Raw genomic sequence first — 26,227 nt, 5'->3', positions numbered from 1 at the left:
GATGGGAATTCCTTTGAGATCAGAGGAGATTTTGAGGTCAATAAGATTGATCAAAAATTGAGTCTTTAAAAGAAAGAGATGACTGATGTGGGAGAATTTTTTTCCAATTTTTTTTCAAATTTAACATACTCCCAAATCTAAGGCAAAGGCAGATTTTAATGGATTTAGGTCAGAAAAAAGTCACTGTAATTCAAAGGCACTATGGATTCCAAGGTTGCATTTTAGAGATACACCTGAAAATAAGCTTTATACAAAGGTAAAACCGTTGCTTTATAAAAAGGTAAAACAACCTTGAGCTTTTAATGCCCCCATTGTAATAGACAAGTGACAATGTCAGTTGTTGTTAAACTCTTTAGGAGGTGGAATAGTGGCGAATTCTCTAACAGCAATGATCTTAAGGGTCGTCCAGGAACTTTAACTTAACAGAGAAATTAAACACATAAAATATATTTTTTCTCTACTTGTTTTAAACATCTTGTTTAGAAAAAGTACTGGAAAAAAAGGTAATAAGCACTTCACTTGTACCTATACTAATATATAACTAATTACCTGAATAGTATCAAGCCATTTACACTAAACTATATCTTATTGCTATACATAATTGACCTTTGTTAAGTGCTAAATATCTGTATGAACTAGCTCCTGCAGTTTTGTGTCAATCTAATACTGCACAGTTAAAGAAGTAATGAAAATAGCTTATTTTCAAATCCAATTTTGGGATGTACAATGAAGCAAAGAAGCAATTCTATCCATTTAATTTTAGAGGCACATTATATATACGATGATCACCTTAAACAGCATAAACAAAACAGATTACAAAATAGTCAATATTGCCAAATATGGAAGATAATGTGAGGGCAGTATGGTGGGTATTCTAGAAAGACAAGATCAAATGGGTTGCAAGAGCCTTCTTCATCTGAACATCATTTGTGATTTATTATCTCTTCAAAACCGTATCTTTTTTTCTTCTCATGCGTGCACAAAAACCTTTCACAACTAATAACCTGATAGCTCATACGAGTTATAATTATCAAAAGACACAAGCAATTTTTGTACATCACTCAGGTATGCTGCCCAAGAGTTCTTCCTTTATATATCCATTCAAGGTTGCTTGCTGGATTATGACAGTGAATCAACCAAAATAATTTGTACTTTACCCGTTTATCAATATCTCCATGCTGTAGCTGAACAAAACGAGCGCTGATGGCAGCTATGTAGCTTTGTTGATTAGAAAAGGCAACACGTCCTGCACCTTTTGGGTACTTTAGCTCTGGGTCAGTATCTATTCCTGCGTAACATACTCCACCATAAAGTCGATCCATTATCATAGCCAGCTCCACTGCAAAAGGAATGCAAAACCTTTTAAAATAGAGGACAATACGAGTATAGTACATTATACTTTGTTTAAATAAATATAATCCCAGCTAATATGAAACCCGTAAGCTTTTTTTTCAATGTAAACAGAGTGTGAAAAAACTCCTGAATGCAATGGGGAACAAGAAATAAAAAAAGTCAGTTTAAATACAGGGCTGCGCCATTCGCTTATAACACGATTGAGGGTGGGCCTCGTTCACTGTGTATGTGATCCAACCACCACATCCACTGTATTTAATCATTCAGCAATTGTGTCATAATGATGTGATATTTTGATTGTTGTATTCACTCAGCCAGTATTTATTAATTGATGTATTTCAACAACAAAATTACACTTGTATAGCGTCTTTCACGTCAGGAGGACGTCCCAAGGAGCTGGACAATCAGTGTTTTGGATCCTTGCATTTGATATAGCGCTCTTCACGTCTTCTAGACTTCTCAAAGCGCTTCACAGAATATACCGTAAAGTGAATTGACTGTATATTTGTGGGCGAACGCGGCAGCCAATTGCGCACAGCAGTGTCCTACAAAAAGTCGTAGATTAAAAATGACCAATTTATTATTGTTTTTGTTTTCGGAGGGATTATTATTAGGCGTGTGGAGTAAGGAAACTTGCCCAAGGTTTCGCCCTGCCTGGAATTGAACTCTGGTCTCTCACTTGCAAAGCGAGTGCTCTAACCACTGAGCTACAGGACTCAACAGTTTTGGGATTGGCGAGGGTGCAGGGCAGGGAGGGTGCCTGAAGGCACAGTCAAAGAGGAGGGTCTTGAAACGTGCCTTGAAGGAGGCAAGGGAGGGAGTGAGGCAAAGGGAATGTGAGATGGAGTTCCAAAGGATGGGGCCAGGAGGCTGAAAGCCCAACCGCCGATAGTGGAGCGGGTCAGCGGGGGACATGGAGCAGGCCAGAGTGGACTGGTTGATATGGGATTAGCAGGTAACAGAGGTAGGAAGGGAAGACCGTGGAGGGCCTTGAAGGCAAAGATGAGGATTTTGAACTTTATCCTCTGAGGGATGAGTACTGTCATTATGAGACTGCACTTCTCTAAAGTGAAAAAAGGCCAAAACATATTGGTAAAGTCACTCTGAATATTTCATTTCATCTACTCTATTATTGCCATTTTCTTTTGGGACATCCTGCTGACGTGAAAGGCGCTATACAAATGTAATTTTTTTGTTGCCATTTTTTCTTCACAGCAGTTTCTACTAACGTAATAATATGAGAAATGTTCACTGTAAACATGGAATTCTTCTAAAGGTGGCATTGTAAAACAGACATACATTTCCTGTGACTCCATTCTGCTCCTTAAACCACATAGTAAACTATGATAAAATGGCCAGGGGACAGGATACACAGTAGCAAGGGTGTCATAAACGTGGAACAAATAATAATGCATTAAACTTCACAAATAATCCCATCAAGTCTTGTTTTATTTATTTTAGATAAAGGGGGATTTAAATAAAAATAATAAATGTTAAATGCATCCTTTTAATTCTTCTTTATAAAATTGAGCATTGATATTCAAACTACCATCCAGTTCTAGTTTTATTTGATCAGCCACCTGACACATACTGAAGAATAACTTATCCAGGCAGAGTTCCACGTGGACTATGCATCTGAAATGGAATGCGTACTCTCTCCCCAGAGGGACACATCCTGCTTACTAATTCCAGAGAGTATCAGGTCAAGAGCGTGAATTGGGGTGCAGCTAGAGCCTAAACAGCTAAAATCTAATAGTTCATCATTGTGAGCACTGGCAAGCTTCCCATTGCTTGTCCAGCTGGCATAACTGTTAGAGCTTTGGCTTCAAGGATAACAGAGGCTGAGAGGGAAGAACCTCTGCCCCAATGACCAGTCTTCGATGAGCCAGACAAGCTGGTTGGTCATGAATAGGAATGGCTGCAGATATGTCATGGTGAATCAAAATGTTACAGATACCGTGATTTTTCCCCGTTTGTCCGCGACAAAACATGCTGTCCTGTGCATTTCCTGCATGTTTATTTATCAAAACTATGTCAGAATATTTATTATACTTTAGCCATCAAGAAGTCGTTCAAATAAAAAAAAGTGTTTTATTGTTCCTTCTTACCAGCTCTTAGGGGCCGAGGAACACCACCAACAAAAATAGTTTTACGTGGATCAAGAGGTTGTGAACCATCCATCACAAAGTCGCTGTCACTCAGATTCCACGGGCGGATTTGGACCTGGACAAAAAACAAATTCATTTGATGACAGTAGAAGCACAAATAACAAATCACATCTATCCAGCCAACCATAGCATACAAATTGCTTGCAGGACTCAAATGAAAATCCTGGAAAAATCCTCTTTTAACCAACATTATCAACCTCTCCTTATCTCCTGGCATTGTTTCCAACTTCACTCTTTCCTCTCCCTTCCCTCTTCGAATACTACCCCTCCCACCGTCTCCGCTTTGTCACCACTAACGGCTTCTCCTCCAGCCCCCACCGTTACATGTGGTGTCCCTCAGGGCTCTGTCCTTGGTCCTCTCCTTTTCAATATCTACATCCTCCTCTTGGTGACATCATCCACAGACATGGGGTCAACTTCCAAATGTATGCGGATGACACTCAACTCCACCTCTCTGACTCCACCCTCGATTCCAGCACCACTGCTGTCCTCACTGACTTCTTGTCGGACATCAAGTCCTGGAATGAGAGCCAACTTCCTGCAATTGAATGTCAACAATACCGAGGCCTTCATGCTTGGCTCCTGTCAGCGCCTGCATACCTTGGCCCTGACAGCATCTCCCTCCATGGATGCTACATCTCACGGAGCCAATACGGAACCTCGGTGTCCTGTTCGACCCTTCAGCCACTCTGTCCCATCCTCTAGAACTCCATACCACAGTCCCTCCACCTAGCACCCCCCTCCCTTGCCTCCTTCAAGACCTGTCTCAAGACTTTCCTCTTCGACCACCCTGCTTCCCCCCATACCCTCCACCCTCCCTGATCCCGACCCCCAGCTCAGGTCCGAAACACTGATTGTCAAGCGCCTTGAGACATCCTCCCGATGTAAAAGGTGCTATACAAATGTCATTTTGTTGTTGAAATACATCAATTAATTAATAATACTGGCTGAACGATATACAACAATCAAAATATCACATCATTATGACATAATTGCTGAATGACTAAATACAGTGGAGCCTCGTGATAATGTGGTGGTTGGATCACATGTAGTGAACGAGGGCCACCCCCAATCATGTTATAACTGAATGGTGCAGCACTGTAGTTAAACTGAAGCTTTAACTTTGTATGGCTAAAGATATATAATAAAGCTCAAATGTACTCCTATTTGCTTCTTCTTTCAGTACCTTGGGACATCCTCCCGACGTGAAAAGAGCTATACAAATGTGATTTTGTTGTTGTGATATCTCCATATAGTACATGTATAATCGACTTTATGACCTGTAGCTATTGGGCAATCTAAAATATAGTATAGAGGGAAGCTGCATACCATATTCCTGACAAACTAAATTTTTTCTACAAGCCTTTTTTTAAAAAAAAACCTTATAAGCCAATTTCAACTGGCACAAAAAATAGTTTATTTGTTCCAATTATCTGGTGTCATTGGAAGTCTAAATCCTGACACAGATCACTTAAGCAACCCATCCAATTGCTCTCCAGGAAGGTTTACCTAAATTTATTGAACTGAACTTGTTCAGATCAATAAACCCTCATCCATGACTTTGTCACTTCCCAGCTGGACTATTCCAATGCCCTCCTTGCTGGTCTCCCCAGCTCCACCATACACAAATTTCAATTAATTCAAAACTCCACCACCCAGATACTCATCCACACAAAACACCATACCCCCATCATACTAGTCCTTGCCAGGCTCCACTGGCTCCCAATCACTGAATGGATTGATATCAAGATTCACTCACTCAATTTTCAAATCCCTTTATGCCTTCGCACCTCCCCACCTCTCCGAATTTCTTACCTCCCCACTCCACCACCCGTTGATTCTGCTTGGCGGCTCCAGCCTCCTGTTCATCCCTCGTCCGCTCTGCTCGACCTTCAGTGGCCGTGCCACTACGCCCCAAAACTCTAGAACTCTCTCCTTCAATCCCTCTGCTTTGCTCCCTCCCTGCCCACCTTCAATCCAGCCTTAGACCTCCTTTTTGATCATGCTTATGATCACCTCCTCCCCCTCCTTCTGGCTTGTTGTCAGACTCTGCCATTCTCAAGCACTCTAATAATAATAATCCTTGCATTTGATATAGCGCTTTTCACGTTGGGAGGACGTCCCAAAGCGCTTCACAGAACACACTGTAAAGTGAATTGACTGTATATCTGTGGGCGAACGCGGCAGCCAATTGCGCACAGCAATGTCCCACAAACAGTCGTAGATTGAAAATGACCAATTTTATTATTGTTTTTGGTTTTGGAGGGATTATTATTAGGCTCTGTGTGGAGTAAGGAAACTTGCCCAAGGTTTCGCCCTCTGTCTGGAATTGAACTCCGGTCTCTCACTCGCAAAGCGAGTGTTCTAACCTCTGAGCTACAGGACTCCACTCTGAGACGCTACCCTGTGTGAAGGGCGCTATATAAATGCAAGTTGATGTTCTATATAGGTACAGTATGTCGCTGTTATAAGTGAAAGGTAGTTAGGATCCAAAAAATCCCAACCAGCCTTGTACTGAAGCATGATAACCAGGTTTACTGAGGATTCACACAGCTGGCTAGCCAGGTCCCGTGCTAAAATAAAGTACAAATTCTGCATTATCGGATCTCCTTGCACTTTACCCTCTTGTTTAACAGAACACGTCTGCAATGCAGTGTGTAGGAAATGGTGGTGATGACCTGATGGCCTGGATATTGTCCATTTTTGGCATAGGAACTGGCTAGCATGCAGGAAGAAAGCAGTTGCCTGCACAGATGTGCATTGAACCGGTCCACACCCTGTCCATGGTATAAACAAGTCTGTGCTCTAACCCCGCATGTTAATAACAAACCATTTTAAACGTCAATCCTTGCTTTGCATTTATCAGCCAACGTATTTTATATATTCCATTTGAAAGGCCTTTTGTTTCAAAAGAAATGTACAGCCCTAATTGACCCCACAGAAATACAGCACTGCTAACCGCCAGGTCAAAAACAACACAGTGAGCAGGGATGCTCTGCATCCCAATTCTCACCAGAAAATAATAGCACTCAGAAGCTTTCTGTTAAAAAGGAGGGTAAAGTGCTTCTGCGCTATTCTTTAAGACAGGCTGCCACTGACAGAGAAGAAGTCCTTTCACAAAGAGTCTAAAGAAAGACACCAGCAGGAAAATAAGGTTTTGCTGCATGAATCACTATTAGAAATGTTCACTCCAACTGTGAGGGTGTATTTAACTCCATTAATGCATAGTTAACAAGCAAAGATTTCTATTCAATTATAAAGGAGTGAACTCAAGATTATAAAAAAAAGTAACCGTAAACTTAAAATAAAGGCCAGAGAATAGGGAGAAAAATGGGTTTGCAGGATAAATTCAGATGAATACTTCCAAATTTATTTTCAGTTTAAGCAACAACAACAAAATTACATTTGTATAACGCCTTTCACATCGGAGGATGTCCCAAGGCGCTGGACAGTCAGTGTTTCGGAACTGAGCTGGGGGTTGGTATTGGGGAGGGTGGAGGGCAGGGGGGGAAGATGGGTGATCGAAGGCACGGTCGAAGAGAGGGTCTTGAGATGAGTCTTGAAGGAGACAAGGGAGGGACGAGGCGGAGGGATTGCGGGATGGAGTTCCAGAGGGTGGAGGCAGAGTGGCTAAAGGCCCACTGGCCAATGGGCAGGTGAGGTGGGAGATGTGAAGCACGCCAAAGCCCACTGAGTGGAGGTAGTGGGCAGGTTGGTAGGGGGTTAGGAGGTTGCAGAGGTAGTGGGGAGCAAGGCCATAGAGGGCTTTGAAGGTGAGGACTAGGACTTTATGAATGAATGTATGAAGATTTCAGCGGCCTGCAGTGTGAGACAATGGGGGAGCCGGGCAATGTTGCAGAAATGGAGGAAGGCAGAGTGGGTCATGGCACGGATGTGGGGTAGAAAGGATAATTGAGGGTCAACCATTTTTAGCACTTATTTTAGGTTAGGGGTGACAGTTATTCCTGATGTTGATATTGCTTCCAGCCCTCGCAGTCTTGTGTGGTATTCCTCAATCTCTATAAGCTCCCTCTTGGTGACATCATCCGCAGACATGGGGTCAACTTCCACATGTATACGGATGACACCCAACTCTGTCTCGCTGCCTCCACCATCAATTCCAAGACAACTGACAGACTGTCTGTCTGACATCAAGTCCTGGATAAAAGCCAACTTTCTACAGCTGAATGTCAGCAAGACTGAGGCTCTCGTGATTGGCTCACCCCAGCACCTCCGCACCTCAGGCACTGGCAGCAGCAGCATCCATGGATGCGCACTCCATCTCACCAAGCCAGTCAGGAACCTGGGCATGTTGTTTGACCCTCAACAGTCCTTTCCGCCCCATATCCGTGCCATGACCCGCTCTGCCTTCCCCCACCTCCGCAACATTTCCCGACTCCGCCACTGCCTCACCCCTCAGGCCGCTGAAACCCTCATATGCGCGTTTGTCACCTCAAGGCTCGACTATGGAAACTCCCGACTTGTTGTCCTCCCCAACTTTTTCCTTCACCAGCTGCAGATCATCCAGAACTCTGCAGCTCGTGTCCTCTCCTGCACCAGGTTCCATGAGCCTATCACACCCACCCAGCTCCACTGACTCCCCATCCCTCAGAGGATAGAATTAAAAATCCTCACTTTCAAGGCCCTCCACGGCCTTCCCCCTTTCTACCCCTCTGACCTGCTAAACCCATATCAACCTGTCCGCTTCCTCCGTTCAGCAGGCTCCGGTCTGCTCGTCTCCTGCCCGACCCACCTTCGGCAGCCGGGCTTTCAGTCTCTCTGCCCCCACCCTTTGGAACTCCATCCCACAATCCCTTTGCCTTGATCCCTCTCTTGCTTCCTTCAAGGTACGACTCAATACCCTCCTTTTCGACCGTGCCTTCAGCTGCCCTCCTACCCCTTCTGCCCTCCCTCATCCCAACCCTGCCCCCACCTCCCCACGCGCGGATCCTGATCTCTAACTGTTCAGCGACTTGGGACGTCCTCCCGACGTGAAAGTTGCTTTACAAATGTAATTGTGTTGTTGCTTCAGTTGCCCTAATATTTTCTGTATGAGCTGAAAATGTTAAAAGTTTTCTTTACCAGTTGGTAGTCTAAATGTTAAATTGTGAAGTAGAATTTAATGATCAACATAGAGTACTTGGGAGAATTCTTCCACTTTTAGCAATTCCCAATCCTCTGACTTCATCGTGCTCATCATGCTCTGCTCAAAATGTTTTCCTCGAATCTAAATTAACCTGGTTTGAAAGTAGCTCGGGGTTAGATTCTGAAACTCATCTGTAATCATTTTTTTCCATTGTAATTGATCATTTCAGTGGTGACCTTATTCTGTAAGTCACTTTACTGATCAACTAATGATATTTCCTTGATGATATCAATGATGACTAGCAGTAGGGACATTCTTTTTAGCTAGTATATAAATTATTTCTTCACAAAGTTAAAATGCTCAATACTTAACTACAGCATTTCTCGATGGCTTTTAAAGATTTGGCCAATTCAGCTCCATCAAACTCATCTTATGTTACAGATTGAAAACTGAACTTTAATTACTGGAAAAGCACTTACATTCATTCCAGCACATTTATTTATCTCTCTCCTTCCTGTCCCTCTAGTCCAGGTACACTAAAATATATGAATCAACTGGTATTCTCTACGTCATATTGAATTCATATTACAAACTGCTGGTGTAGACAAGTCAGCAGTTTGACAGATGATATCACTGTAGGATGCTGAGATTTATATTGCAATTAACAGTAGACAAATAAATACACTATTCCTGGTGACAATTTGCTTTCTCACCAACCAAGCGCAAAGCTGCTTTGACTGGATTGAAACTCAATTTTAAATGAATATCTACGGTTAAGAACTTGCTCTGCAATGGCTTTATCTTCAAATACACCAAGATTTTACAGAAAAATTGTTCATTGCGATCAGTTCAGCGGCACATTACACATTTTCCCCATGCAGTTAAAGCACCTGGATGTACATGCTCCCTCCCCCCACTACAACTGGAAGGTGAAGATTGAGAGTCGCAATCCCAATGCTATAAACCCACTTTCATAGACTTACTTCACCAATGAGAATGGTGTGTGCGTGTGGTGGTGTGCATGTGTGCGGGGTGGGGAGAGATAATGTGGTGGGTCCACATACACTCAGTGGAATATGTTTCAATATACTTTTTTGTGACATGCATAAAGCTCGGTTTATTCTTAAATATTACTTTCAATTCTGAAGGAAATTAATCAAATATCTATGTGACTGCTATATTTCAGAAACTAGCTCACTAGCTCACCATAAAGCACCTGCTTGACAAAATGTACAGAAAGCAGTTTGTGTACAACACATGTTTTTGTGACATTGATGATAAACTGCTTCATCTTGACCACACATATCTCTTTTAATTATACTCTTCTTTTTCATGTGCTTCAAGGGCTCCAGCTGAAGGATAAATAATGGTAATAACCTAGAAGTGTTTCCAGATATGTCAATGAACTTACTGGTTTGTCCTTGATAGTGGGGCTCGAGACACAAAGATAGAGTTTACCATCCTCTTCAATGCAGGCATCTATCAGAGCCTGGACAGAACTTTCCTCTTGAAACAGGAGAAAGGCATAACCTGCAACAGAAGTATAAATCAAGAGATGCCAGTTTCAGAACATGCAGAAATAGTTGCTTTCCACATGCTTAAAATGTATTCCTCAATAATCCTTCTGGTCTGCAAGGTACAAATGGAAATTCCTAAACAGGGGTTCTATTTTTATACAAAAAGCTCACTCAATGGCCTATTGGGTAAAGAGACATCAGGTACAGCACTATATCATTCAGGCGAGGGTCGAGTCTCGGCTGGAATGTTGGCTGAGCTGCCTGACCTTAGTTTGAGCAGCTGTTTGTGTGCTACAAATGGTCAAAGTGGCCTCTCTGCTTCATGATGAAGAAATTTGAGTCAGGATTCCAACTTCTGTTCATTATCATCTGACCCCTGATGGTAAGTGTGTGTATATATATACATATATATATAAATATAAATATATATATATAAATATATATAAATATATATATAAATATATATAAATATATATATATATATACACACACACACATACGAGGCCTGGACTAGATTGGGCTGATCTGTGACCCACCCCCTCACATGGTGAATAGCCTAATGACAGTCACTGTCTAAGGTCGCACATGAAACCCCATCTGGGCAGGCAGCCAGAGATGGAACTAACAGCTTGAGGAGGGGAGAAAATTGGCAGAATCGTCTCTGTGATGCTTTTGTACATCGTCTAGTAGATAATACAGAGAGAAATTGATGGGAGCCTGAGAGCAGGTGGTATGTTGACTCTCTCAGCTGCTTGGCCTAGGATGATTTTTTGGGAAATGGAGAGGTTGGAAAAATTAAGAAAGCTGGGGAAAATGAGAAAGAGGCTGAAGAAACCATATTTTCAGCATAAAATAAGTCCCAACTGAAGCACATTGATAATGGAATGTAGACAAAATGATGTGATAAAAAAACAGGATTTATAAAGGGCATTGAACTCCAGGTTTCAGCTACATCTGGACTTAAAGACTAGAAATGGAATCATGTTTAATTAAAATGTGGATAGAATTACTTTAATAAAACTAGCTAAATGATAATGTATGGTTATTATATGGGACTAAGCGAAAGCTACACCCAAACATTAGTATATACATCCTTCAAACAAGGTAAGAAGTTCCCCAAGGGATTTTAACCTCTTCTGTGTCATGTACCATTGGGAAAGAAGAATGCCAAATTTAACTGTCCCATGCAGCTGAGCACTTCCCCAAGGGCAACATTTTCCACAAAGAAACAGAAAATAATCTTCCAAATATACAGATTTCTGCATTTTATACATGGCAAAATAACATATGTGCTAATGGATGTTAAGCAATATAGAATATTAATTAGCCATATCTGAATTTAATTCACATTATTTTAAAATGGTGTATTTATTCGGCCTACAAAACATAGACAATAGAAAAAAGGTTGGNAAAAAAATGAATTAAAAGTGCTGTAAGATCTGTATTATTGCTAGTTATTGACCATGGAAAATAAAAAATAAACCTTATGAATTTTTAAGAATGCATGCTATATTTCAATGCCATCAATGGAGGAAAACAATCTGTTTTGTATGCTCCTAAACATTAAAAAGTCCCCAGGTACAGAAGAGCAATAAACATGCTTTAATATTTCATACCTTGGAAAGCTACATAAGGCAAACTCGATGGACACTACTGGGTAAGGTGGTACAAAAAATACATTTTACAATATTATGACTGGGATCCAAAGTTGTTTAGGACAATATTATTCAGGAGATATATTAATCAGGAGGTGTTTCCTTTCATATTGGAACAGATTCAAATAATGGCAATTGATCTAAAATGTTTCTTAATTCTTCCAAATCAGTTAATTTCCAAGTGATTTTTGTGGTCTATCATCAGCTAGGTTACAAAAAGGTCACCAACTTTTCAAAATTCCCAACACTTGAGGTTTCATAGCAAAGCTTTCATGAGGGTACACATAGTTTTTACCTTTGAAGGCTGAACGTTTTACACATACAATACAAATGTACACTTATATTACACTTTGCGAGGAAGTCAAATAGATGCAAATAGCAGAGAAATAGTGGGTGAGAAAAATAAAGAAGCAATTTGCGTTACAATTTTAACTTACTCTAGTTTGGGCAATTTGTTTTGTCGTGTCATGAACAAAATACTGGTGTTACAAATGCTATATCACATTGGGACACGAGTCCTGTTAGCCTTCCCTACTTTGGCATGGAGACTACAATTTCCCCAGACATGTCGGCAGTGTAAGAGTTGAGATTAATTTTTAGTAATAACATATTCTCCCAATGCTTCCTTCTTTCACATCTTTCTCAATTCAGTTGGAATAGAGACCCACTTTGAGGGCTCCTAAACTGATTGCTGGAAGTGCACTAATGTACTGAATGAATGACCTCTAAACATTATTTCCTTGCCTGTAGAAAGCACCTGGTCTCCATTTGGTAACTTGCCAAGCTGGGATCCTAACTTGGTATGCAGAGAATCAGAGGCATATTCACCACAGGCTTTTTCCCCACCATTATTTTTACCGTTTCTTCAGTCACTGAATGTTTTCAGTTATTTGCTTTTGGAGACTCTTGAGGTAACAGTAATTTTCAACATGAAAAACATAGGTTAAGAATATTGTGGTTTTGTCACTTTAATGCATACTGAGTTCACTATACATTAGGGAATGTACACAATATTTTGCCTTATGTAAAATTTTATTTCCTTAGATAGGAACTGTCAATTGAGTATTGAAAACATTGGACAAATCACTTTCTTGATCAATGGCGATCACTTTCTTCTACATGGAAGGCTAACAGGACACGTGTCCTAACACGATATAGCATTTAATAATAATAATCCTTGCATTTGATATAGCACTTTTCACGTCGGGAGGACGTCCCAAAGCGCTTCACAGAACACAATGTAAAGTGAATTGACTGTATATTTGTGGGCGAATGCGGCAGCCAATTGCGCACAGCAATGTCCCACAAACAGTCGTAGATTGAAAATGACCGATTTATTATTGTTTTTGTTTTGGAGGGATTATTAGTAGGCGTGTGGAGTAAGGAACCTTGCCCAAAGTTTCGCCCTGCCTGGAATTGAACTCAGGTCTCTTGCTTACAAAGCGAGTGCTCACACCACTGAGCTACAGGACTCCAGGATTACAGGATTAATCCTGTTACAGGATTAATCCTGTTACAGGATTTGTAACACCAGTATCTTGTTCATTCCAAGGCAAAACAAATTGCCCAAACTAGAGTAAGAGTTAAAATTGTAACTCAAATTGCTTCTTTGTTTTTCTCACCCACTATTCTCTGCTATTTGCAGCTATGATAGACTTCCTCCCAAAGTGTTATATAAGTGTACATTGTACAAGTGTAGATAATTATTTGGGGAAGACAAGTTTGCAGGGCTATGGGGATAGAGTGGGGGAGTGGGATTGAATTGGATAACTCTTTTCAAAGAGCCGGCACAGACACAATGGGCCGAATGGCCTCCTCCTGTGCTGTATAAATCTATAATTCTCTGATGGGAGGAATTTTAAACTCTTTGAGGTCTGAAGTATTATTTTAACATCAACCATGATTTTTTTTCTTCAGGCTACTTTAGTTCAAAAAACTCCTTTGCCTTTGAACCCTTCACAACTTTGTGCATATAATACTACCTACATTTAGTATAGTGCCTTTCAAGTCAGGAAGACATCCCAAACGCTTCACAGAATATATTGTAAAGCTTGGTGACTGTGTTTTGTGGGCAAATGCAATAGCCAATTTTTGCACAGCTATGTCCAACAAGCAGCCATAAACTGAATGACCAATTTTATTTGAGAGATTGTTAGCCTGATCACTGCGAGAGACTCCTTTCCCTTTTTTGAATAATGCCATGGGATCCTTAATGTCCATCTGAACAGGCATACAGGGCCTTGGTTTAACTTCTCATCCAAAGGCATTGAAGTGTCATCTTAGACTATGTGAGTTCAAGTCCTGTAGTGGGATTTGAACCTACAACCTTCTGACTCAGAGGCAGGAATACGACCACTGAGCCAAACTGACACACAATTGGTACTTTACTTTGTAAATGCTACATTCATTACAAATTTAGGCCAACAGGGGCATTATAAAAAATTCTGAAGGTTATCTGCAACACTGTATATCCAGTAATCATGCACAGCTGAAGAGTTAAAAACAGACTCTGGTTAAGATTAAAGAACTTCAAGTCATAGAAAAGGCCCATTAGCAGGTTGTCTACATTACCTTTTGGTGGAAAATAGGACTTGCTTTCTGCCTTGTGAGGCCAGTCAACTACCAATGGTCCAAAGCGGCGAAAGCTGGCAGTAATTTCATCTGTATAAAAAATAATGCTTAATGTACAATCACTGTAAATTAATATTGTATAGAAAAGAATGCATTAACCAATGCACTATCATTACCTTCATCAATATCTGGTGGAAGACCACCAACAAACACTTTGCGTGAGTACCGTTCAATTCGTTCCCCATTCTGGTGAGATGAGCAGCAGTTAGGTGAATTCAGAACGCCAGGGATTGTCTGATCTGCATGACCATCATCAAGAAATCCATCTTCTATAGGGAACAATGAAGAGCGCCCTGCAAACAGTCAACATCAATACAAATTTCAAAAGAATACAGCTGCAGAGCATAGAATCAAATATTTAAAAGAATAAAGCAAAACTGCAACATTAATAAAGCGAGTGATCGTGATAAACTGCAATTTATCTTAAGCAATTTTGCCACTTTCCCAGGCTTGGTGAAAGGAGGTCTTCCATCCTTTAATCTTCATTAGCTATACACAGGACACTAAGGGAAAAATACACAAAACCCAGACAGCTGGCACTGGACAAAAAGTACAAGTAATTACTAAAGCCTGGACTGCTGACAGTTGCAGACACTAATCTCTTTGTCAGTCTACCTAGGCAAGAATTCAACTCTGTAAAGAATCAAAACACTTGAAACATAGTTCTAAAATACATCGCCCCCTCCACAATAAGTTCTATGAGGTTTCAGTGAATCAGCTCTATTTAGCAGTTTGTCTTAAAAGAAAATGGAGCCGAGACCTTGTACAATACTGCTTTTATGAAAAATTAAGCGAGGCAAAGCTTAATGCAAATAATAAAAGGCCATCTCGGTCACATCAAATTGCAATATTTGTAGGCTATCCCGAAGAATAATGCAAATCATGGGTGCAGAGGTTTGGAGTGTTTTGAACCTGCATGGATAAATAAGTTTAAAACAAATGATTTCTCAAGTCTTAGTGACCATCAGTGGCAATGATACCACTAGGACTGTCTAGTGTTTATTTGTATTTCAAATAAACCACTAGGAAGATGGTTTATTTGAAATATAAATGTCTCAACATTAAATCTCATGTAAACTATGAAACATAAGCTTATTAAATTCCCAATCCCAATGTTAGTGACCTGCTCTCATTTGGGTTCTTGCCGTAATAAAGTCATTACTAAATACCTAATATGCAAGTTTGTTTTCAGTTAACAATTTGGGATGAAGATGGGCCTTCCCCTCCAAATTTGAGCAAAGGAAACAGTGGTTACCCATTCATTTTAGATGCTGTCAAAAAAATCCTAAAATATTCAGAGAATGGCTATTTCCAAAAGATATTGAAAATCACCAACAGAATAAATCTAATACCTCTGTATTACCATTAAGAGTTCTGTTTTGCAGAATCACAAGGTAGGAATGCAAAAACACATTAGTATAATCTTAGTGGCTTGAAAACCAGTGGTACACATAAAGATAGACTCTGGAACTATGCTTACAATGTGCTGACTCAAGTTACAATAGCATCAAAATCAGAGACCAAGAGGAGTCTTTTAAAACACAACTGCAACACTACGGCCTTGCCCCCTCCTACCTCTCCGACCTGCTAACCCCTTACCAACCTGACCACTCCCTCCGCTCAGCAGGCTCTGGCTTGCTCCAATGTCCACCATCTGGCCCGCCCCACCCCACCAGCAGCAGTCGGGCCTTCAGTCTCTCTGCCCCCACCCTCTGGAACTCCATCCCACATTCGCTTCGCTCCTTCTCTTGTCTCTTGCGGGGCACGCCTCAAAACCCTTCTATTCAACCGTTAATGAGAAAACTAGGAGAATATGCAATTTCTCCAATAAGTGAGAACTTATCCTATAGGAAACTACTGTCAGTGGGTTAAAGGTCATTCCATTTTTTAACCACGGATAAGACTATAGACATACAACTTTAAAGAATGAAGGATTTAAATGAAAACTATGTAAAAATATGGGTTACACGTTCACAGGAAAGGGATTATAGCATTAAACAGAACACAGCAACATTTGCAAGCCTTCGTGGCATCCTTCTGTGCATAGGAAATGACACGTCAGTGAACTAATATGCAAGTTGGCCACTTTTTAGTGCGCAAGAAGTGAGCTGATGGTTTGAATACACAAGCCTTTTGCTCCAGCTTTCTGTTCTCATTTTGGATTTTGTGGTAAGTTAAATGCCTGGGCCACACCCCAATCACACTATAAATTAACCTGCATTATAATGTCACGAGTTATACATTTTTTTAAAACTTTATTTAAACAAAAAGAAAAGGCTGAAGAACTTGAAAATAAAAGAGAAACATTGGCATAACCTACTAAAATACTGCAGTGTATTGGACAGAACACCATGAGTATTAATGTGACATACTCTGTTGTTGTGTACCAGCAATCATAAGCTAAAATAGAGGATATTTCAAATAGAAATATGTTTTTAAGTTATGAACAAGAAGGGGATGTCACACTTACATAAACTGAATTTTCAAAGTAGATCAACATCATTCCAGTGTTAGAGTACTGCTATTTAATATTGGTTCATCTTGCTGCCAACTTTAATGGACTTGCACATTTTTCATTGGAGAAACAATTAATTCTAGAAAGTTCTGCTTGACAATATTGGACAAATGTTGAATGGACACAAAGTAGAGGAATGCAGGGCCATTCTGGCTGAAGCGATTCACAATTAGAACTGAAAGCCATAACAAGCTTTGTTTAAGCTGTAGTATTCAATCAGTCCCAGTTCCGGAACCAATGTAAAACTTTTATTCAAGATCAACATATTTTGGAATTGCAATTGGCAATGTAGTCTACCCACAGAAATTACAGTATTTAAATTTCTAAAAGAGATTGCTCCCTTAAGTTAACGCCACCATTTTCTTTTGCATTTTTTCTCCAACTTTGATTGTTTGAAAAGAACCATCCTCCACTGTTACACCCCATGACAAGCACTAGGTTTATCTGAGTGAGGTCTGTTGTATCCTCCATATTCTGTTCTCCAATAAGGCTCCTGCCCCTAATGATCTTCATCTTATTCTCCTAAAAAAAATCTGCTTCTCCGAGTTTTCCCCATCTAATGTAATCTCTTAAAAGCTCCCTATTCCCAATGCATTTTTTTTATTGCTGATGTTTATTCTGTCCCTCAACAGGGGGGAAAGAAAAGTCTAGATGGCTACTTTTTATTCAAAATGGAGTACTCACTCAAAATATTAATCTGAGGGAGAAATTTACTATTCTTAAAAAAAGAGGAATTTCCTTACCAACCAATTCAGAGCGCCATGTGGGCAAGCAAATTAAAATCAATCAGTTTTCAGAGTATAATATTTTCTTTTATTAAATGGGAAGGACGTGTAACAAAGAAAATGTTCCTAGTTTTCTTTGCCCTTTTAAACAAGCTGTTCCCTTGTAACTTGTAAACAGCCTAGGTAATTTCTATTTTTTTCTCTCTTGGTTGCCCATGAGGATGAGAAGGAAACTTGTTATGTACAGAGAAGTTGATCTGTGGTCTCTAATCGTGAAACAGAAACTTCTTATTAGTTTCATCCTGGATCAAATATCCCCTTTTATAGATAGTCTAACATTCTGAATACCTGGTTGATGGGCAGCCACTTGGGAGAATGCCATCTCTCAGCTTAGCAACCATTTCTGCATTTCCACTTAAGTAACAGTGTGTTAAAGATAGTTTCTTCTGCACAAATACATTTTTTCAAAAAGGTCAGCGGCTTAATTCCTCAATCATCTGACACTCTGAAACACAGTCTGCAAATGAATTTGAATCCAAGTGAACATATATTAAGACTCCTCTCACATCCGATCTGTGTTTGCACAACTGTGTCTCTCATCCAAGTGCATTTAAGAGGAATGGGAATGGAGAGCTGAGATTAATGACCCAAGTATAGCACTTGCAGTGAGTATCACTGATGTAGTAGCTGCTGTAGGTCTGATTCCTACCAAACCACTGGCCCTATTTTTGTACTACTACGAAATAATAATAATAATCCTTGCATTTGATATAACTTTTTATCACATCAGTTGTAGAAATATCTGTAGATGCCAACAACATAAGCATTTTTAAAAAAAAACAAATATCTGCTGTACAACCACTGAGCTCATGTTTTAAATTTGGGTGCATAATAGTAATTACAGATTCACTTAATAATGTAAATACCCAATCCTTCTCATTCATTAATATATATTTTTTATAAAATAAAAGCAGATGACTAAAATAGTCCTCTAAACTTTCCTGTGCATTCAAAATAAAATAATGTCCATTTTCCAAACAAATTATCAAACCTCATTCCGTCTGTTCGGATCGGCTTCTATTCTTTATTTGTATATTCAAACAAATCATTTTAAAATATTGCACAAAAATAACATCTGTTCAAACCAAACATGTTATTGCAGCAAACAGACAAACTACCAGCAATCATGAGAAAAAATACGATTTTCAATCTATTGTGCAAATTGAATATGAAAAATAAAAATGTAAATCAAAAATAAGCAAATCAGATACAATAAAAACACAAATCAGCACTGAAAACTAAATTACCTCGTCTTCTCCCATAACTTCGTGCTGCATGCAAGTAAAGAAGGATAAATAGGATTTGCATCAAAGATTAATGTGGAGTGAATCAAACAACATGTTAAACCCAAATTTCAAAAGAACACCAATTCAACAGCACGCAGGATTATAAGGAAGATCACACAGGGCAGCAAGATAAGGAACAAAATGTGTACAAATATGCACATTCATGAAATTGTATCATGCAAAATTACTAGGGATGCGATTTATTTACTCTATACAAATCAACCTGTCTCAAGGAGAACAAGCAAGAGATGGAGAGAGAGAGAGGCACACAAACTCAGTGAGAAAGAGATATGCACAGATGGTACTGACAGTACAAGAGATGGTGTGAAACAAAGAGAGCCTCAGAAAAAAACAGATGCATTGAGAGAGACATAAAGTGTAAGAGTAAGCTAGTGGAAAATAGATAGTTAGATAGAAATAAAGATAGAAAAAGAAAGGTTAAGAGTAGCAGAAAAAGTGAAGCGATGGCACAGAGTGACATTTTAATAACAGTGAGTAAAATTCCTGATTTTGTTTCATTAGAGTTGCAGTCAAAGGTGTATGATATCCAATTATCTGCTTGCTTATTTACAATTGGGCCGGACCGAATCACTGCAGATAATCAGCTCTTTACTCTAACAAAATACTCAGGGATATTAAAAGTTGGAACTATTGCACAACCAACTCAATGAAACTGCGTTTCTTTATATCCAAGATCATTTGACTTGCCACAAGACTTGCATCTTTATATAAATTCCAAAAACTAAAGAAATTAATTCAAAATTCAAATCTTCATCACATAGTAAAATAGTTTTTGTAAAATTCTCACATAAGGTAAACAAAGTCACAAAGCACTGCGACCAAATCACTGCATGAATCACAGAACAAGTTAGCACAGGCATTACTAAAGTAGTAGTAGAATGTAGTAAATCAGAAGATTTACTACATATAGTCACAAAATATAACAAGCATACAAGTCATTCACAATTTGCGCAGTGCTTTCAGTATTATTGTAGTTAGTAGGGAGAATGACACTACAAATTAATATCATCTCTGGTAGCTAAGGCAGGTTCAAAAGCTACCCTGAATTGAAATAATTTTCGTAGGGGTAGTGTCATTTTGGAAATGAACAGATGTGTTTAATGTTTCTTGTGTAGTGCATTATTGGAAGGGAGAGCAAGTAAAAGACTACTTAGTACATTTCAAAAATGATAATCATGGGTGATGACCTGTTACCTACTCAACTTTGGTAGACTGCCAAACCTTCAAAAGTTGACTCATACGATCATAAACAAGCTTATTCAGTCATTTTCCTCGCTGTACTTTTTTTTAAAAAGTGCTGATCTCCACCTTGTTTCGCAGAAAGCCAAAAACATTTCTGCCATTTATAAAAAAAATAGGTGTTCACTATGACAAGGAGTGCCACAAAACAAGTTTCAAATTTGATACAGTATGTCAGCTTGTCGTAACTGGTAAGACTCTCGCCTATGGGTCATAATAACAATAATTGGAATAATCCTTGTATGTAATATAGCGCCTTTCACGTCAGGAGGGTGCCTCAAAGTTCTTCACCTCCCAAAATGCTGCGCATCCCAGCACCGCAGTGAACAAAGTCCTGATGTGGGGATTCAACCCACAGCCTTATGAATCAGAGACGAGAGCCCTACCAACTGAGCCAGGCAGAGACCCAAGTTTGGAGCTCAAGCCCAGATCAAGACTTTGACCTCACAGTCCAGATTGACCCTCCTGTGTAGTCCATTGTTAAACGTCCTGCGATTGAGATGATATGTTACTGAAGTTAATGATATGTCTGCCTATTCAGGTGGCTGTGAGCTTTCCGAGTGTTACAGTTAATAAAATTCTAGATAAATAATAAATCATTCACTTTACAGCTGCTTGTGAAACAATGCTGTGATTAAATTGACTGCCACTCATCACCTACAACTATCGCAGTTCCTTGTGATGTTTCAATGCTACAGGCGCTGTATTAAATACACGGATTACCGTGAATACTAAAAGCAAGGTATTAAGATTGTTGGGCTACCAAGAGTTTGGATGTCATAACTAGATAATTCTATCAGATTTATATTTACATTAGGGGATTATCAGAAAATTCAGAGGAACTGAATAACAAGGAATAAACTGATTAATTACAGAGAAATTTAGATAATTCCACTGGCACGTGATTAGTTTGGCCGAATTACTTGCTTCAGTCCCACATCCTTCAATCAAATTAGCAACAACAGCAAAATTATATGTGTATAGCGTCTTTTGGTAGACAAGTGGCAATTATTTAATTTTGCCAAATGTAGAAATATAAAATTGCAGAAAGAGAATGAATAGTAGGAGTATAAGCTAATATGGCATTATTTTATAGAATAACAAACAGGAGAGGAATTTAGGATAAACTACGGGTGATTGGGTTCATAAAAAATCACTAAAACTATCACACAATGCATCACAGCAGTAAAGAGAAAGGAATTGTAGATATGTAGCTAAGGGGTTAGAGGACAAGTTGCAGGAGATCATATTGAACCCGTAAAGCTTGTTGGTCAGGCCCAATATAACATATTATCACTATTTTGCTTTTGATGTAATGAATGAATCTGCTATATGTTGCAGGCACTAATTTATGGTTTTGAGAACATTAAAGCTGATTTTCTTTCAATTATTTTGAAAGTTGACGAATATTGAAACTGTGAGCGTAAAGAGTTCATTGGTAAAATCATATGATAGTGCATTTCTAGAAGCATGCAACCCAATATATTTTGAAGACTATTTGCTGCTTTTGATGCAACAAAATCCTGAAAAGGATGTGAAGCATCACAATTTTTGCAAGGTACAACAAATGATATGCAACGGCTAATGTCACTTCAGTTATAAGCACACGATACACTAATAACCACAGATTATCAGCATTGAGTTATTACGATCCTTCACCTCAATTTCAGAACAAGGACGAAATTAAATTGGCAGAATGCCAACATTAGAAACCTTAAAAAGAGTACTCAAGGTTTCTCAATGAAATCATTCTTTAAATCACGTGAAAAACCTTCATCACATTGAGCATCACACGATCACTAACAAAAAGAAAATTGCTGTTTTTTGCTTTTCTTCTTTGACCATTAGATGGCAGGCAACAATTCACTGCATGACCCCTTCATGGTCTTGAAATCTTTTAAAATGTTACCATTGAGAATGATTTCTTATTTCCATTTTTACCAGTTACATATTTTAAAACTAACTATTCACTTCAATGACAGTGCACGTTTCGTGAACTTGCTGTACATTTGGAAGGTCATTTGCTGCTTTTAATTCAATAGAATTCATGTAATACCTGAAAATCAAGCTAAAACATTGTCTAAGAAAACATTTTCTGGGCACAATTTCAAAATATCTCCAAATATTGTAACAGTACGTCTTGTTGTACAAATTAAACATACGGCTATCATGGGAACATCACAACCAAACGTAATGCGATCTTCAACTAACATCCATGTACACAGATATTCCACGTAGGGGTTCCAGATAGGAACCTGGAGCTTTGCTGATTTGCTCTCTCCCTAGTCTAGTTATCGAGATTAATAATAGCAGTCAACTACTTCCCCAGTCAACATCAGGAATGCAACAATAGAGATTGGAGATTCAATGGAGATTGAACTGCAAACCTTTCTGGTCTATATCATGCAGGTTCACGATGAACAATGGGTTTAAATGTCAAATTTATAGGAAGAGCACAGGAAGAGTTTGCATACAATGCTGAATCACATAGGGGTCCAACTTTGATCATCTTCCCCTTCTCCATCCTCTGGTTGGGTGCCAAGACCTGTTCCAGTCATTAATTGTTAAGCACCTTGGGGCACACGAAAGGTGCTAAATAAATGTAAATCTGTATTGTTGTACTGATTACTAGCTTGACAGTAAAAGGAAACCTTCTTCAAAATATTCTTAAAATGCAGTAATGTGTTTTACACAAATATTCACTAGATAGGCTCTTGAAAATATGAAATCTAACAATTCAGATGTTTTAAAAATTGTTTCCAGTTTAACAGTTTTTCACTGTAATAAACTGGAAGAACATTTCACCAAATGATTCAGGTATCAAGCTCATTTTTATAATTGAGAGCTGAGGACGTTTCAATAGATCAATGGTGGCATAAACAGTTGGTAATATTTTAACAGTCTTAAGACTCGATCTTCAAGAGTTGTTCAGTATAGTTGTGTTGGAAGGACAATACATTCTGTTGGATTACACAAAAATAACTGCTGAAAATAGTCTGTGGAAATAAATAAATTATTGAACTCAAATTTAGTAATATATACTATATATTTGTTGTACTGTCATGGTAGATTATCTACTAAATCATAATGTGAATGCAATCCATCCTCAAAAATATCAGTCAAATAGAACAGTACATGTAATTACCAATGTGTTGAACCAGTCAGCCAATCCTAGTTCTATGAAAGGAGTTTATTTTACTGAACAAACAAGTCTTTATCTATTATGTATTTTGGTACCTAATATATTCCTAGAAAAAATATTAGGCAGCTAGGAAAAGTAGTAAACAATGAGGAAGACAGTAGCAGACTGCAAATGGACATAGACAGACTTGTAAAATAGGCAGAATGTGGCAGATGAATATTAATGTGGAAAAATGCAAAGTGATGGATTTTGGGAGGAAGAATGAGGAGAGGCAATATAAGCTGATGGTAAAATCTTAAAGGGGGTGAAGGAATAGAGAGACCTGGGGGTTCATATAAGTAAATCTTTGAAGGTGCCAGGACAGGTAGATAAAGCTATTAAAGCATTTGGGATTCTAGACATTATAAATAGGGGCATAGAATACAAAAGACAGGAAGTTATGATAAACCTTTATAAAACACTGGTTAGGCCTCAGCGAGAGTACTGTGTTCAGTTCTGGGCACCACACTTTAGGGAGGATGTCAAGGCATTGGAGAGATGCAAAGGAGATTTACCAGGATGGTACCAGGAATGAGGGACTTCAGTTATCAGGAAAGACTAGAGAAGCTAGGGTTATTCTCCTTGGAGCAGAGAAGGTTAAGAGGAGACTTAATAGAAGTTTTCAAAATTATGAGGGGATTCAATAGGGTGAACAAGGAGAAACTATTTCCACTGGCGGGTGGGTTGGTAACCCCAGGACACCAATTTAAAATAGTTGTTAAAGAAAACAGAGGGGATGTGAGGAGAAATGCTTTCACAGCAAGTTGTTGGGATCTGTCTGGAATGCATTGCCTGAAAGGGTGGTGATTCGATAACAGCTTTTAAGAGAGAAGTAGATAATTATTTGAGGAGGACAAGTTTACAGGGGAGAGAGCTGGGGAGTGGGACTGAAGAGCTCTTTTCAAAGCGCCGGCACAGACACGATGGGCCGAATAGCCTCCTTCCGTGCTGTATAATTCTATGATTCCCTGAAGCTAATGGAAGGCTGAAATCAATTTAGGTCAAAATAGATTTTGTACTGGACTGAGTGAACCGGGATCCGTTACTGTAAAGCGCTCTGAGACTTCGTCTGGTGTGGAGGGCGCTATATAAATCCAAGTTGTTGTTGTTGAACAGATGAAGTTGGCAGGTAGTACTGAACAATTGATTGCTTCCAAAGATAGCACTAAAATAATAATACTTGCATTTGATATAGTGCTTCTAGATGTCTCAAAGCGCTTCACAGAGTATACTGTAAAGTGAATTGACTGTATATTTGTGGGTGAAACCCGGCAAACATTATTATCAGGCGCGTGGAATAAGGAAACTTGCCCAAAGTTTCGCCCTGCCGGGAAATGAACATTAATTGCATCTGGAATTGATTTGCATCCTTAATACCCAAACACACAATGTTACAAAGGAAGCACCCAGGCATAAAAATGGAACAAACCATTATGTTTGTACAAAAAGTTTGTAACATATCAACACGGTGGCACAAGTTCAAATAGTTCACAAGAGATATTTGGATAAAGGCCCTTGGTATCCTTCCAGAATACACAATCAGCAGTCCACCCATCAGAGCATCAACTTGCTTTTTAAATGAGTCCAGTGCCCTGGCCTCAACCACCCTTCCTGACAACTTGTTCTCAGCCATTAATCACCTTCCGAGGAAAGAAAAACTGAGCTTTGCAACTCTAAACCCCTTGTTCTCCATTCTGGTGCATTATAAAATACTGTTCTGGGTTTACATATTGAGGCCCATTTAAAATCTTATACTGTCTATGAGGTCTCCTATGAAAGGATCTTCTCTGAAAAATGAAGTGCCCCAGCTCGTCTAAATATCCCTTACAGTTCATTCTTCTAACACTGGGGATCATTCCTGTTGTATTAATACAAATAGAGAAGCAACATTAATAAACTTCACACAAGCATGATCACATAATGTTATCTTCATGTATATCAGCACGGGATAACAGCTGCTGAAAGATAGCATTTACTGGGATTTTCACAGGATTCCATTCCGTAGTTGGGCTTCAGCCTGCAGTTGCATTCAATGCTTTGGTAATGCAAGCACAGAGGTGCATCAAAAATCAGATCTGTATTCTTCCCGCTCTTCTCTATTAGCAATCATGCAGAAAGGTGAACAGAATGTCTTTCTGCTTAGAATTCTAGTTTCTATTTCAATTCAGAAGTTGAATATTATTGACTCACAGATCAATAACCTGTGACATAAAAAACATTTATATCATATATTTGTTATTTTCTTGACAGCAGTACTTGAATTCATGACAGGAATGCAATTTGTACTGAATTCAAAGTTCTACAAAGTGGCTTCCAATGCTGTACAAATCCATAATCAAATGTAATGCTTCAAGTGAGACTGCAAGAATCTCTTAAGTATACCAGTCATTGATATGTGGATAAATGGGTCATTCACCCCGACAGCTTCTTAAGTCACATTTGAAAACAGCCACATTCAATATCTGCATCAGAAAAATTATAAAGGCTTGTCAATCAACCTGGAATACTAGAGCTTTTAAGTTCAACAGCAAGACTTCTCTTAACAGGAACTAATGGTGCCAAAGAGGGTGAAGTTAACTTCTTCATGGGTTTCTATAAAGCCACACTGAAACCAACATGAACAGGCAGGGGTGAGCTGCAGTGACTTATTCCCATGGGGGGTAAATGTAGCTACCAATAAACATCTCCATATAGGAATATTGAGGAAGTGAGCNAAAAAATAAGTATAATGCCCTATCCCACAAGCACCTGGTGCAGCATGTTGAGAAAACAATTTCAAAATAATTTGAT

The 26,227-nt window shown here is 39.1% G+C and overlaps 1 protein-coding gene across 1 annotated transcript in view; it reads right to left on the bottom strand.

Moving 5' to 3' along the window:
• cpeb2 (cytoplasmic polyadenylation element binding protein 2) overlaps nt 1-26,227 on the bottom strand; it is a 62,497-nt gene that overhangs the window by 4,862 nt on the left and 31,408 nt on the right. The window contains exons 5-9 of the mRNA XM_007888998.2: nt 14,527-14,703; nt 14,351-14,440; nt 10,019-10,137; nt 3,462-3,576; nt 1,158-1,339 (exon numbers count right to left, since the gene is read on the bottom strand). Of these exons, the coding sequence (XP_007887189.1) occupies nt 1,158-1,339; nt 3,462-3,576; nt 10,019-10,137; nt 14,351-14,440; nt 14,527-14,703 (683 nt within the window). The remainder of the gene's footprint in view (nt 1-1,157; nt 1,340-3,461; nt 3,577-10,018; nt 10,138-14,350; nt 14,441-14,526; nt 14,704-26,227) is intronic.

This window comes from Callorhinchus milii, unplaced genomic scaffold (genome assembly GCF_018977255.1).
Source record: "Callorhinchus milii isolate IMCB2004 unplaced genomic scaffold, IMCB_Cmil_1.0 Scaffold1, whole genome shotgun sequence".
NCBI classification, from domain to species: domain Eukaryota; kingdom Metazoa; phylum Chordata; class Chondrichthyes; order Chimaeriformes; family Callorhinchidae; genus Callorhinchus; species Callorhinchus milii.
The sequence above is the reverse complement of the archived record's forward strand: the minus strand, read 5'-3'. Positions and strand labels throughout refer to the sequence as shown.